At 38.8% G+C, this 16068-nt stretch overlaps 1 protein-coding gene across 6 annotated transcripts in view; it reads right to left on the bottom strand.

Annotated features, from left to right (window-relative positions):
* Positions 1-10133: 10133 nt before the first annotated feature.
* The window catches only part of TCF12 (transcription factor 12), a 184538-nt gene continuing 178603 nt past the window's right edge, over positions 10134-16068 (bottom strand). For all 6 annotated transcript variants that reach the window (XM_067305579.1, XM_067305582.1, XM_067305580.1 and 3 more), the window contains 2 exons: positions 14497-14650; positions 10134-12423 (listed from right to left, as the gene is read on the bottom strand). In XM_067305579.1, coding sequence (XP_067161680.1) covers positions 14508-14650 — 143 coding nt within the window. In that variant the 3' untranslated portion in view covers positions 10134-12423; positions 14497-14507. The remainder of the gene's footprint in view (positions 12424-14496; positions 14651-16068) is intronic.

Raw genomic sequence — 16068 nt, 5'->3', positions numbered from 1 at the left:
CATGGCATTACCATGTCCTGGCCAGCTGAGAGCCTACATGGGACCTCACAGCAGTTACCCTCTTTATTTAGTCTCGATCTATCTATAGGCTGTCAAAACAAGCTGCAGTCAAACGCTGTACTGGGGTGTAAACATACAGGCTGGGGCTGATGAAGCAATAAATAGCATGAGTAGGCAGAGGGGGCACCTACTTTGTCTCTGCTTTCTAAGCAAGTGTAAGGAGTGCAAAGAAAAGTACAATGCCAGATCTAAGGCATGGCCAGCGCAAGACATGAGGGAAACAGGCAATAGACATATGTATACTGTTTCTGCTTGTCTCTGAAGCTGAATATGCCAGAATATGACCCAACCTCAGAGCAGTAAAGAGTCACTACACTGGATCCATATGCTCCAATTGCAGACAAACACTCAAAATACCCTTATATCAGTTCTATGCTGCTGGAGCCACAGCCAAGGGGCATTGCCATTTACACAGGCAGAAACTGAGCAGATTTTATAAGCAACTTCTCTTCTGTTTTTCATAGTGCAAAGGAAATGGATGGGAGACATTTTTGGTCTTCATAACCATTACTGGTGTGTTTATAGAGCTGCCACTTCTATAAAGATTATTGTGCTAGATGAAATACAAGCAAATAGGAAAGAACAACCTTTGTCTAATTCCTTGTTAAAAAAATAGGAATAGAAGGCCCCAGAATAATAATCACCCCCTTCTCCTCCTTTACAGGTGAGGTTAAGGCAGATAGGAATTAAAGGACTTGTTCAGGTTATGCAGCATAGTCAGGATTTGAACCCAAAACTTCTGAAGCCAAGGCCAGTGCCTGATCTGCACACTCATTTTCTTCTCCATGTGGCCACTACTGGTGAAATGAAAAACAGGTGCAGCTCCGTGAACAGATGGGAGCGCAGCCCTGGCTGATCTCTGGAGGATAATACAGGGTTGCCTGCCGGCAGAGGATTCCAAAGACCCGCGGAGGCAGCCAGCACCCCCACCCCAGAGCTGGTGCTGCTCTGCAGCGCAGGAAGCATTATCTCCCCCAGCACAGCAAGGGGGAGCATTGAGGCAGGGTCTGTTGTCTGTCAGCTGTTTTACTGACCTCTCAGAATTGCAATATTGACTTCTCTTTTTTCAGGCATCTCTATAAAGATCTTAGAAGACTAATTACAATTCCGTTCTTTGCAGTAACTGCAGCCAACATTTATAAGTTGCTGAAACATGAAATTTCTTCCCTTGAGTGGACAACTTTTGAATATCTAATGTCCCAAAAATGCCATTAGTCATATGCAGAATCTGTCTCTGGGAAAGTCAGTAGTGGTGTGGGATAAATGAGCCAGGTAAGAAGAATAACATATTTATTCTGGATCTATAAGAACAGATCCACTTTTGATTTCCAGTTCACAGGGAACTGACAGCTTACTTGGCAATAAGTGGTTAAACAAAGAACTTGGACTGCTTTCTCACCAGGAAGGTGATAGAAGATTACTAACAGGGCAGTTAGACAAGACAGAAGTCTAATATGCAAAATACTTCCTTTGCCTTCTGTGACCCACAGTTGCAGTGCTTTTATGGTACAAGACACGTTTTGCCTATGTGTTACTGAGAAGTCAGGGCAATGGATACACCCTGGTGAAGTTTCCTTTAGTTTCCACAGACCACACAGCAGATGCCAAACCCAAGAGGAAAGCTCGTGCAAGAGGATAGGCTCACTATGTATCATCTTAGATGCTTCCAGTCCCAACCTTTCTCATAGGTTTCTGTTGCTTCTTGCAAAAACAGTCTCTTTAGCGCTGTATCTGAGAGGGAATAGTAGTCCTTGTTAAAGCTGCTTTTATAGCAAAAATGTATGTTCCACCTGAGCCAAGAAATTCAAATAAGACCTGCCTGTTTCCTTAGCCTCTATTTGGGGCACACATCCTGATTTGCAACTTTAGACCAAAAAATACTGCTAACAAATGTGTTCTGCTCATGCTAAACTGTAAATCAAGCTAGTTGGGAAAATCTTTTATCCCAGTTTCAGTCAGGTTTTGAAGGAAAACATTCTCCACAGATGACACGAATAGAATTTAACAGCAAGGACCACCCAGGACACTGGGAATCTCAGACTGCTTGGCCTCAGGTTCTCTGATTTGTTCTTCTCAGCTTCATGTGTGCTCTTTGAGAGGCAAAGAAAGTGTTTCCTTCATTTTGAACTTGGATTTCTCTTCCAGCTGAACATTCGCGAAAGCATCCAGTCCCAGGGGTGGATTGTTCCAAACCCCTGTTTGGAGCCAAGCGTGTATGTTATGGAGTCCGTCATGACACCGCTTTACAGAGAACAGACAATGAGTTTTGAATCTTGTAAGTACCTTTTCTCCCTGTAAAGAAGTTCCCTTCCCCCATTCTTTTAAACATCTCGGTCTGTATTGGAAACAGAGGATGTAATTTATTTTTATCGCCTTCCCTGTCAAACTGGCCAGCTGCCACAGGTTTCTGCTTTCAGATGTAGCAAGAGGCAGGAGAATCACCATGAAGCACCATTCATTTCTGTGGCTCCTCCTCTGTTTTCTTATCTTATTTTGAGGCTATGTACTGTGCTATCTTATCACTCCTTCTAATCCTGCAAAACTTCTCTGCAACTTGGTATTTCCCTCCTTCTCCCCCTGCCCCCCCCCCCAAACAGCCCTGCTTAGGCCTCCCTGCTTCTTTACTCCTGATTCCTACCTTGCAGAGCCCATTGCTCCTTGCTTTGTTACTTTAGGACCCTTTTTTCACCATCTCTCTTACCCCCCCACTCCTCCTTTTCCTAGCTTACCAACATTCAGCTGTGTGGCCTCCGTAGGGTATGCTTAATTTCTCACTGTCCAGCCTGCCCTTTGATGTCTGATGAACAAGGGTCCATCTTCTTTTCCATCTCTTCACATGTGCCTTTTAATTACTCTCTTCAGAGAGGCTGTTTACTGACTATCACTCTGTTTACAATTGAATACAGCTAAACATTTGGTCTTCACAGTTCCCTTTCTTCTACACCACCCACCCAGTTACTTTCCAGTTGTTGCACAATAGATATCTCCAAATCACTCGGTAAAGTCACACAGTGTACTTACTTTCCTACACCCACCCTACCACCCTTAAACACTGCTTTTTCTTCACTTCTGGAGAAATAAAATAAGGCACTATATTGGTGGGGTTTGTCTCCAGTTCTCTAACAAAGAAAGAAGCAGTGAAGCTTAACAATTTGATCTTTCTGTTGCACATATCCCTACCTGGTGTCTTGGAGAAAACCCAGAAAGAGCTGTATGCTTCAGACTCCTGACCTGCGAAGAAATACTATGAACTCAATATGAAGTATATAAGTATGCCCATTGAACTGAGAAGAGGATCCTATGCATAAAGACAAAACTGTGCGTATGTCTTCATGGGATCAAGGGCCCTTGGGTAGAGGGAATATTAATAGGATGGGGGGGGATAAACATTACTCTAGCAAATGCGTAGAGGGGAAGAATTATATGGTTATAATGCAGCAATTCAGATCTAAGATGAAAATTCCTTCAGATGTCCTTCTCGTTGCTCCATATGGAGTTTAAAACATTACAAAAACAATATGAAATAAATTTAAAACAAATGTGGCTAAATTATGCTTTTTCCAATGAACAGATTATTGTCAATCTTTTGCATTAAAACAGTATTTGGGAGAAGGAAGGAAGCAGATACCTCAAAGAGGTTAGGAACTGATTTATGACAAGGTGTATGAAACTCACAGAGTGTGAGCACGAGCAGGAATGCATGAGAAGAAGGCATGCACTTAGTCTAACAGTGGAACAACCTGAATACCCCAAATCATTTCCTCTGCAGCTTAGCATGGCATCCTTGTCTGTACAGTTAGAGATGGTTACATTTCTTATGGGTAAGGTTGCCTGACGCTTTTCAATTTCACCTCCTGCTTTTAGTGGCCTATTACTTTACAGTTTTAACTATGGAACAAGTTTTCCACTCCTGAGAACCTGGGCTGAAATCTTTTATGATTTTTGGCAAAAATAATCCAGCTTTCCAATAATTAGATTAAGAAAAACTGTCGATTTGTATATATTCTTTTTTTGCTACTGATGAGAAATTTTACTGCCCACATATTAGAATTTACAGTTCACAAAGTAGAATGATAGCAGACTCTGATACGTTTTTTTGAGTCCTTGTATCAGGCACGTGCCTTTTCTTTGAAAATTGACTGTGTTTGACCAAGCTACCTTGTTCATATACGCTCGGTATAGACTCATTAGATTCCCCTGTGATTACTCCTGCCAGCCCTCAAGGCAACTGCAATGCCACATGCTGGAACTGAGAAGGAGGACTCGGTCTTCTCCTGTCCCCGGTGCTTGCTCCCCTACGCCGAGGAGGAAAAACAGCCTGCTGCTTTACTGACACGAGGCATGACGGGGGCAGCCCCCACAAGGGGCCTGGAAGGAAGAGGAGCCAGGTGAGAAAAGCTGGAGGAAACCTAGTATTGCTGAATTTACCATTGCTCTTCACATTGGAGCAGTAAAGCCGTTCCACGCTAATCACTCCATTCATTCTGTGGCAGAGGTATGTACTTGGAATATAAACATTTTAAGCTTGCTTATGACCAATATAAATTGGAGACCATATCTCCTGGAGTGGAAATGAGTGGGAGGTGACAAGGGAAGGGGTGGTCCAGGAAAACCTACAGAAGTGTGTACGGAGAGCTCAGTTTACACAGCCTTACAGACGAAAAGTCAACAGTTACAGAAATGATAGAATTAGGTAGTGTGTGGTTGTGGTTATTTCACAGAATCACAGATATCCCCAATACGCAAAATAGCCAAATCAGAAAAATAGTGAATTATAAAAACAAACATGTCATTTTTGGTTCCATTCATACTCTTTTCCCTGATTCCCCTGAATGATTCTTATAAATGCATTATCTGTATTTATATCCATGAAAACTTTATAATGAGATCTTTATTGACACATTTGTTATACTTCTATAACATGGGATAATGACCATCTGGCTACAGATAGTGACAGGCACTAATTTATGCTGGTCCGATATCCTCCTATTCTGTAGATTGTCGCTTTTTATGTCTTTTTTTTCATTTTTAGCTTTCTTGCCCCCCTGTTGTATTTGCATTTTATGATGCTCACATTTAATGTTCTTGCATGCTAGGAAAGGAATGAGCATTTAAAAGCCTTGTGTTTAATTACACTTTCTGCTATTAATTACTCATGTAAACAAATTAAATGGACATTTAATTAAACATTATCATTTTAAAGCTAGAAGCAGAGCCCAGGCACTTTAAACTGATACTGTATGCATTTATCTTAATTAGTCAGGTAGTGTTAGGGAATTAATGTGCTTTAGCTGTTGTATTTACAATCAGATCCATTATCATTTACGTCTCTGTAGCACAGAGAAGATCTGAGCTCTCTTGTGCTAGGTGCTGTACAAATGCAACTTAAGGAATATCTTCAAGACTTACCTCCTTTCTTCATCACCTCTACAAAAGTAAATTATCGCTACACCATCTTCTTCAGCTTTTACAGATGTGAACTGATCATTCTGATGACTATTCAAAACATGCTCCAAAAAGTTTCCCTTGCTCATCACTTTATACTAAGATTTCTTTCCTATAGAATGGGTTTTCAGTATTTTGAGATGGGAAGTTTTTATTCTAACATACTGAGGTTCTAGCCTGAGTGAGTGAGGCTGATACAGTAAATACCAAGCACACAAATGCCACAAAGAATTTATCTGATTTTGAAAGCAGTTATTTCAGTGATCAGAGAATACCATCTTAGAGCGTTCTGGAGCAACCAACCTGATCGTGCAGCATACAAAGTTAAGGAAGTAATTAGGAAGGGGCAAAAGCACATAAAAGTGTTTCCTTTTCATGAGATTTATATAAAAACTTGTTCTAATATAAAGATTAAAGAAAAAAAAAGAAATGTGATATAGCCAGGAAAATAGGAACAATTTGAACACGAGCAAGTGACAGAGGTAGACTTGCGGAGTTGGAAATCTGCTCAGTTCCCTGAGATACACTGGATGGGAAGTCTGGACCATGACAGATCACCACATATTGATAACGATTTGGCTGGTTGGTGCCTTTCCAACAAACACACAAATTAAGGCTAGTGGTTGATTCTGCATCTCTGATGTTACTGCTTCAGATACTGCTCATCTCTGCTCATTCATGGGTGCTGGGGAGTGGAAGGCTGAGCGATATGCTACTTCTCAGACATCTTCTACAGACAAATTTATAAAACCAGCTCTGGAGCTCTACCTCTTGTGTCTGGAGAACTTATTTTTTTACAAAAAATGCTACAGAATCAGTCACGTTGCTCAAATTTCTTAAGTCATATTTAAGTATAAAAGATAAAACTTCCAAAATTCTACTGTATATATTTATTTTTTCCTCTTTGCATGCTGGATAGAGAGAATATGCGTTAGCACAACATTGTGTGTCAGAACTTCCAGGAACATAAGGAACCATTGAATTTATTTGTACCTAAAAATGTAATTTAGCAAATTAGTAGATCAGTCTGTTTTGGCGTTTCCTAAATCTTCCTTAGCCATCAGAATATAGTGAAGGCAGATAGAAAAGCCTCAGCAGAGAAATAAGAAAGTAGGGCCAAAAATCTGCTTTATCAAGTTACCAGGAAACTGTGGTGTTCATTTTGTACTAGGGTCCATTTGCTTTGAAAAATCCCCTCTTGGATTATTTCTTTCTTGAATAGCTGAATTGTTGAGTATTTCAAAGCAAATATATCTTTTCTTAGTACCTTACTGGGAGTTTTGATGAGAGGAGAACAGGGGCAGAACTTGCTTGATCTGCATAGGTGTCTCATGCTTTTCTGAAGTCCAAGACTAACTGGAGTTTATGACTATCAGTGACTGAATTTTAAGTTATATCATAAATTGCCATCCATTCAACCATATAAAGTAGGAGTTACTCTTCTGACATAGTTTATATTTCATATCTTTGTCTTTATACATTGAGATACTATTAAAAATACAGTGGATCTCCCTTGAGAATGAAACTGCCTTGGCATTCTTGTTTCTCTGTTTTATCTGAAATAGCCAGAATTCCAAAATATTTAGCGCAGCCACTGACATGCTAAAAGATCTACCCTCCAGGATCAGTTTTGATTAACATTTTGAGAAATTATTTCTATTTGGCTTGATCTTTAGTATCACTACATTTTTTTGTAGAGTTTATTTCCCCCCCCCTTTTTTTTAATCAACTCTTATTTAGCAGGTGCTATTTTAAAATATATCAGAATATTTGAAAAGTCAGAATTAGCAAAGAATTTTAAAGGATGCTATTTACAACCCAAACAATTTGCAGTGTTGGTGGCCAAGGCCTGGTCTATGTAATTTATGACCAATACATTCCCATGTGACTGCAATCAAATACTTAAACGAACTGAAGCCATGCAATTGTTTGGGTTATTAGTTGATCAGTATATTCATGTCTTAATCACAGTGCAAGTGCATCCATGTTGATGGTGAGATCAATTGTTCAATAACACAAATGATGTTGTAACAGTGTAAACCACTTCTCTCCCCACACCTCCCCAGCGGCTCCTGACTTATCTGCTTTTTGAGAGAGGAGCCGCGGAGGGAAGAGAAGAAAGAAGGACTGCTGAAGTCTCCCATTAGCACCATTTCCCCACTTCCTGACAGGGAGAAGGCCCCATTCACATTGTCTGCACAGTGCAACGCTCCCTAGAGAAGCTGCCTTGCTGCACCAGAAAGGTGAGAAGCAGGAAGGCGGGAGATGGGGCTATGCCTCTCCCCGGGGACAGATGTGCCATCCCTGTACTAGCAATGCCCTAGGTCTGGGGCAGCCCCACAGCTGCACCGCTGCGTCATCCCTGGGCTAGCAATGCTCTGAGATGGGGGCAGCCCACCACAGCACTGACCTACCATCCCTGGGTTAGAGGTGCCCTGGGACACAGGCAGCCCCACCACAGCACTAACCACCCTCTCTCGGTTAGCGATGCCCTGGGATGGGGGCAGCGCTGCTGCTGCACCAACCACCATCCCTGGGTTAGCCATGCTCTGGGACAGGAAGAGTCCTGCCAGGGCGCCAACCACTATCCCTGGGTTAGTGATGCCCTGGAACGGGGGCAGCCCCACTGTTGCACCGATGCGCTGTCCCTGGGTCAGCGATGCCCTGGGACGAGGGCAGCCCTGCCGCACCAGGGTCTGCACAGAGGCAGGAAGGCAACGGCCTTCTCAGTCCTGTTGGGCCTGCTCAAACCCCACTCTGAAATGCTTCCAGGCTCTAAAATTGGGACAAATTATTTCATCTTTCTACAAGACATTTTAGAATCCACAGGTTAAGTATAATTAGAAAGCATAAAGTATTGTTATAAACAAAAAGCAAAAATGAACTTTATCTATCAGTACCTACACTGTCTTTTACAAACTGTTGCATTATGTTCTGCCATGATTTCCTAACATTAATGGTGAGAATGAATGTTAATTCTTGGAGGAATGTTAATTCTTCTGTTAAGAATCCAGACTCTTCTTTTTAACAGTATCTACTTGGTGCTGGAGAGGAAAGATGGAGTTTATTTTAAGTATTTCCCAATATTTTAGGAGCTTTCCCACAATATTCCTCACATGCTCAGAGATTTATAGTGGAATATTGTTTAGCAAAGGAATCCCAACATGCACCTCTTACACTCTTTCAGAAAAAAAAAAGAAACAAATAATATAATGGAGAAAGAAGAAGGGACTGTAACAAAGTAAGCAGAATGAGGAATTGGTAATGAGGCAGTATATACAAACAGGACAGCGCAAGTTTTGTAAGAAATGAAAAAAAGAATAAGGGGGGAAATGTCATTTTTACTCTCTCTGAAAGAAGTGACAAGCTTGGAGCTCTCTCATTCAAAAAAGGGGGACAGGGCTAATGACAAATGCTAAAAGTCTAGTTTAGAATCACGTATGGTACATTAAAATTGAAAAACTGTGCTGGGGAAGGTACCAGGGCATCTCTTCCACAGTTACTAATAAAAGTTGACAACTGAAAGATGTACTTACATGACTGAGTCCCACCTCCCATATTTGGCCAGACCATGTTAGAGATTTGCCTGTGGTATAAGTGCTCGTAGGTTAAAACAACTTACCAATATAATCATGCCAACAAGTCTTTTAAAATGTAAACTAGATCTTAACATAATCATAAGATTTTCTAAGATTACATAGAAAGGACATTATCAAGAGTTGGAAACAATGCAGTACACAGTAGCTGTACTGACTGAAATATATGCAACATTTTCAGTTAAAAATATATTTAATGAAAAATACACAAGAAAAAGGCAAATAAAGATTTTAAAATCTTTAAAATACAAATCTTTATAAAGATTTTAATTTTTTTTAGTTTTTTAATCTTTTTCAATCTTTTATAAAGATTTTAAAATCTTTATTTGCCTTTTTCTTTGATGTGCCTTTCTTGGCGGTATCTTTTTCTTCAGAGAAGAGTTGGAAAAAACCCAAGATTCTACAAAATTGAAGTCTGCTTGTTACCTGAGTTTTCTCCATTAAACAGTTGCAAATTAGAAGTTGCATGAAGATTTCACCACTGTCCGATTGTAGGTCTTGCACTGGCAGAAAGAGGCAAGAATTGCAGAAAAGGCGAAAATTTTAATTTCAAGCTTAAACTACATTTTTTCCACAAGACCTACATGGGTGCAGTAAATTCAGAAGCAGTTCAGCACTGTGATCTTCAAAGAGCAAAAAAAGGCTTAGGTTTTAGAAACCTTCCTTCAGCACAGGTGAAGCACAGGACCACGAGGCAGTCGGAGGCATGTGCATAGAGGGGCCGCTTCTGCTCCCGGTTTGCTCTTTGCTTGTGCAAACCCCTTTCTGTGCAGCAGCAAGTGCAGGTTATCTGCTGCTCCTCTTGAACTTGGGTGTGTGTGGGGGGGCATTTCTGTATTAGCTTCAACTTGGCTTGTTGTGGAGCAGCAACAAGAGCTTTTTGTGTCTGCAACTTATGCTGAATAAACATACGCTGTTTGAAAACGTATGTTAGGTTTTATTCAAATAAAGGAAGCTGTTTTGCCAGTAGTTTTCAAGCAACACATTACCTAAGAGGAGAGAGAAATTTAAAAAACTCACTGATTTACCATGTTAAAAAAAGATGGCACATTTATTGCTACATAAATGTTATATACATAGTGTTTTCTGTTACATTGACAGAAATTTTTTTGAACTTCTTGCTGCTGGTTGGAAAGGTTTATCAGCAATACCTTGAAATTTGACACAGGGTACAAATCTGCAATAAACCAACAATGGAAACTGGAGAACAAGATGAGAAGCAATTCATCTCGGACAATTAGCTCTTACAATACTCCATAGGTACTACACGGTATGCTAGAACCCTACTATGGTCTTACAATGCTATTGTAAATTTCTGATATTAATGAACAGGTTATGGTAAATAACCCTACATTTTTACTACCTAATATAGTAAAATAAAGTAAGAAACTTTTTACTGAAAACTTTTTCGATTTCAAAAATCTAGAAAGAGTAATATTTAGAATTCAAGAAATTTTCTTACAAGATTATTGTATAAAAGACTAGCTACAGTGAAAAATAAGCCAAATGTTTTTTTCTTTCTATTTTATGAAGGAAAGCTTCTGGGCATACTGCAAAGTCTAATATAGCCAAAAAGACAACAAGCTTAGAAGGAAAAAGGCCAGGCAGTGGCACGTGATCACTTTCACACGTCATAAGCAACAAATTTGTTTAGCTGATAAACACTGAAATGAAGAACAAGGCCACAGATATAATCAGATGTTATTTGATGGTATATGCAAATTAAAGTAATAGAAATGAGTCCGCTAATTTCACAAACTGGTTTGTTAGGAACCATCCAAAACATGAGCTTAAATTCATTAGTTTATTTTAAGAATCCATCTTTTGTTCTTTCAAATTAAATGACTTCATAAAAATTATTGTTTTGTTCCTTTTTTTGTGTGTGCGAACCAATTGCCAGTGAAAGATGCAATATATAAACAATAGCTCCGACAACCTTGGCTTAGCAAATTTCCTCCCATGGTCATTGCAGTGGAAGACAGTTTCCATGGAAGTTCAAAGGGATTTTAACCATTTCAACACATTTGTGACAAAGGAATACTTATGGACACTGTTCTGGTGGAGAAACATTTAATGGTTGAATGCTAATATGGCTTGGGAGGGGGTCGTTTGTTTGCATTTGATTCACACTGACTTTTTTTCTCCACTGACAAGCCATACAAAATGACAAGATAATTAATGTATACAGTAAGGAAAGATTGGTGACCATTGCTCTTATATTCCACTATGTATGTAGTCCACCTTACTGGTGGTTATGTCATCACACTACCTGCCCCGGTGAATTTAGGATTTTACTATTCACCAAAATTACAGCCTGAAAAAAATCTCCTTTGTATTTTAATGCATTTTGTGCTTACGTACAGCTAACACTTTACATGTACTATATGTAGTACTTACTGCTTGGAAAACAAAGCAACTCTAACAAAGTAGATTCTCCCCACCCAATTTACACTTCACATTACAAGCTTTACTATGAAGCCTAGAAGCCTAAAAAGGTTTTGTTTATAATTAGAAAAAAAAAAAGTTTGAGGAAAGTCTGAGGGAAAATAAAAATCACTTTTTAAATCCAAGTAATGTTATGGTCATAGTATTGCTCCTGCCTGCAGCCTTCACTATGCCTCCTACTGGCTTGAAGCATGGAGCTCAGTATGGAAGGGTAACTATGACCATAACTGTTCAGATTACCAGAGACCAAAAATAACATAAAAAAAAGCTATACCAAGGAATAGTTTCCTATTGCATGGAAAACACTAGTCATATGGCAAAAGGAGAGGAAAGGACAACAAAAGACTTTTCCCTTCCTTTTTTAAGACACTAATAGGTATGCTGGGAATGCTACGGGTCGACGGTTGTCACTGCTTTGTTCTCTGAATGTGAACAGCTTTAGTAAACGCTGGCATCCAGCTGAAATTCTATCAGCTTTTAACATGTTAACTTTTCCCTTTATATGTAGACCTTTACAGTTCCATAACAATAAATAAAATTTGTAGTTACAATGCATTTGTCAATTCAGTTTAGGCACAAGGCAACTTCCACAATGAGTGGAGAGATCACAACAGTCTCTGATTGTGCAGAAGCGACACACTGCTTGCAACAGAATGATATGTTCAGAGTATTTCATGGGCTGAAATTCTGTCTGAAGATCGTGTATCTTCAGTCCTGATGCAGGTGTTGACCAGTAGCTTTGATCATAAGATTGCATTTGGGTTTCTTGCTTCAAGTGTTTTCTCCTGTCAGGTTTGTGTCTTCATATAATGTTAGTTGTCTGTGTCCTTGTGAAGAAAGGTCACCTTCTGTGTATCCTACCAATAATTCTGGAATTCTAGCATGAAATTTGGGATAAAAGAGTGGTATTAGGAAAAGAATCAGCAGGAAACATAATATCAGCACTATTAAACAAATTTAAATGTAGTTTATGGCATTTTCAGTCAGTTAAGTGCAAAAGAAAGTGGCATTGAGAGACTGAAATCCGTTTTCCCAGAGCATATCCTGCACAGGTGACAATACTGTAGAAAACTATCGGATCTCTCTGATCTCTTGATGGGGAAGATAAGACAGCTCCATCTCCACCTTTCTTGAAATTTCAAATACTAACAATCTATCTGCTATGAACTGAATTTAAATCAACAAACCCGTTCCATCTACACCACCAGGAAGTTACTAGAATCTTCATATGCTAAAATACTAGGGATGATTATTACAAAAACAGGAATACATTATTTTCACTATTCTAACGTAAAGGCTATTAAGAATAACCTATCCTGTAATTCCTTAGAGTTCACCAACTTAGCTCCATTTACAAAAAACCGCGACTGCTATATATCAGTTCTCTCTAACAAGGATGCAAGAAGTTAACGAGTCAACCAATAAAAGCTTGTTAATGGTCTGCTCTTCCGAGAGCTGCTGGGGTTGAACTCTCACTCTCAGGAAAATTATATTTAGACTCTCTTGGAGATGGGATGAATAAGAATCTACAAAACTCAGAGACTTAAAAAACAGTAACTTGATTTGTCTTTGACACTTTGCATTGCTACCTAATAAGCCTCTACCATCTTTGCATGTTAACATTGTCCTTTAGTCACCTAACAAAATTATTGATATTTCCTATTTTCTTCTTGAAAGTGCCTTGTAAAAACAGCGATATAATCAACTTCTGTAAGTAGTTAATTAATGTAACAAGATTCATTTCAAACACAATACAGAAATCTGCTATAAATCAAGAATTATCTGACAAACTAGAAGTAGCTTATTGCACTGGTATGAAATAAAACAAATTAAAGGAATTTGAGGCATATTTGTTTTCCTTAAAAACATTCAGCCAAGAAAAAAAAAAGAAGCTGACTGTAAGGAATGGGAGGAAAAAATACAAATACTGACTCCAATAGGGCTCAGTTTAAATGCCACTGTTGTTTTGAAAAGAACACCAGGCAGTAATAAACTTCCATGGGATACATTCTGGCAAGATGCCTGCCTTTACCTGAAGTTAAAATAGAAGCAAAAACAATCTATATACACTACTACAATAAACCCTCCCAAAACACCATAAAATTTCATGAAGGTAATAGATCAAAATAAAGGCATCGAACCTGATATAAACATCTCTCTTTTGATAAAAAGTGGCAAAAATTGTACTGTTATAAAGACATAGAATATCCAGGATTTTTTTTGTCAAAAACAAATTTTCCACTTACAAAAAAAAATCCTGTAAGGCCTCTCCATCTTCATGCTTTAAATGAACTCTCTTATATGTGACTATCTGGGGTACTTAGAAATACCAGTTTGTCTTGCAAAGCTGAAAGCATTGCTTTTTAAATATCTTAGCTATCTTCACTAAAACAGATTGTGCATTAAGATAGTTAGCAATCCCATTGGACAAATGGTATGAGTTAAAATCATCATTTGTTATCCGGCCTTAAGTGAGATAGCAACCCTCTTTGTCTGAGATGAGAAGTCGCTCTAACTGTTTGAATCAGCACCGGGAAACAATACATGGATTTTTAAATGAACTAATGTGATATTTAGACCACTTAAAGATGTATAATTCATCTCCATTATTCTTGGCTTATCTAGCAGAGCCATTAGCTATTCTTCTGATGCCATGCCAAGAAGGCCACCTGAGCCAAGAGATGCAGCCATCAGCAACAATGCATGCAAATGAAGAGAATTAAAATAAAGCAAAAACCTATGAAAATTTAGTTAAAAAATAAACACAAATCTGCATGCTTTTGCTCAGAGGTATAAAAGTATTTAGTGGCAGTAAGAAATTTTTGCTAGTGGCAGCTCAGTTACCAAGAATAAACACATTATCTTCAACAACTTTCAAGTTTTGGAGAATAAAAAGCAGCAATCAGCTCGACTGCTGCCAGAGCCATACCCCTCCGGACAAGAGCTGTACCTGGCTGGTGTTCACATATGACCCATAGGGTTGGTAGTTTCACTCAGGCCAGGGTGGCTTCCTGGGTGTGGTGTTGGCGGCTCTGCCGATACGGCAGAAACTTTTTCTTCTTCCCTTCTCTTAAGGCAGGCTGCTTTAGGGTTTAGGTTTCGTTCTGTAATAGAAAAATAATTCTTAATGTCCTATATGAATACCAAGGGGAACATTGATACATTAATCACTGTAGTAAAAATAGCTTATGCAGCTTCCATTTCCGAAGTGCTTACGGCCACGTGTTAAAAAAAGCAGGTGTCTAAAGCAGCAAACAAGCACTACTGAAAATCCTACCAAGCATCTTCTGAACAGGTATTAAAAAAAAACAAAAACAAACAAACAAAAAACTTAGTAGCTACCTACATAAATCTTCAGGAACCTTAAAAAAAAAAAAAAAAAGTGCTTCGCCTTGTCACAAAGTTGCTAAACTGCAAACTCAGAAAAATCTTCTGTGAGTTGCAATGTAGTAAAAGAGAGATTGTTGTGTTTTGCTGCCATGTTAAAGCCAGACCAATCCTAGCGGCATCACAGTACTTTTAATAATGTCACTGCTTCTTTCTTCACCTCGAGTATTAGCCCGCTGTAAGAAGCCAGAAGTTAGAATTTCTTGATTCTGAGTTTCTGATTTCTTGATTCTCTTTATATCCCAAAGTCTGTGCCCATCTCACTCAAAAATCAAGAGAATATGATGATATTCATCCAGAGCTAAAGAAATTTTTACCACGTATCCTTTCATATTATAAAGTCAACGATTGCCAGCTGTGGACTAGCAATCAAAATACTTTCCATCAGTATGATTCCACCTCCCCAATTAGCTTCATAGACGTAGATTTGGATCTATTTATCAAATAATGGCAGCTTCTAAAAGTCAACTGTTTGTTCTTCAAAATGGCTTTTCATGAATTCAGAAATAAAAGACTTAAATCTCAGTGGCCAGAAAGAGACATGCAAAAGATATGTAATATATTCTGTCAATTAAAACAAGCGATTTTGATCTCAGTGCATGCTGAATTCAAACATTTTGAGGTATTTTCTAGCTGTCAGTAAATTCTATTTTTGCAAGTTAAGATTGCAGATACAATTTTAGCTGTAAAAAGCCTGCCAACACTGTGAGCAGACAGTATAAGCTCAGCCCAAGAACTTTTAGTCCTTTTCTTCCATTATTTAGATGCACCTTCAGTACTTGCAGTTTGCTGACCCTTGTGCATTTTACAGGGTGTTTCTCTAGCTAATCTGACATAGGCAATTTTGCACAGACTTAATTCTGCTTTCACCCAAATCATTAACAACAGCCTCCTACTGGAATTCCCAAGGATGATCACTCCCAGAGAGTCTACTGGATAAAAACCGCTAACTTTTCTTAATTACAGTTTTCTTTGTTTAAATGTGGCTGGCCTTGAAGTTTTAAAGAAGATTTAATTACGTGGAAACTTTGAAAGGAAGCTGATTTCAGTTATTTAGCAAATGGAGACGAAAGTGCTAGCCTACAGTTAAAGTTTCGAATCTAAGATGTTTTATTTTGGATAGCAGCAATCAGAG

The sequence above is a fragment of the Apteryx mantelli genome, chromosome 15, assembly GCF_036417845.1.
Source record: "Apteryx mantelli isolate bAptMan1 chromosome 15, bAptMan1.hap1, whole genome shotgun sequence".
Lineage (NCBI taxonomy): Eukaryota > Metazoa > Chordata > Aves > Apterygiformes > Apterygidae > Apteryx > Apteryx mantelli.
This window is presented reverse-complemented; position numbering and strand designations above follow the sequence as displayed.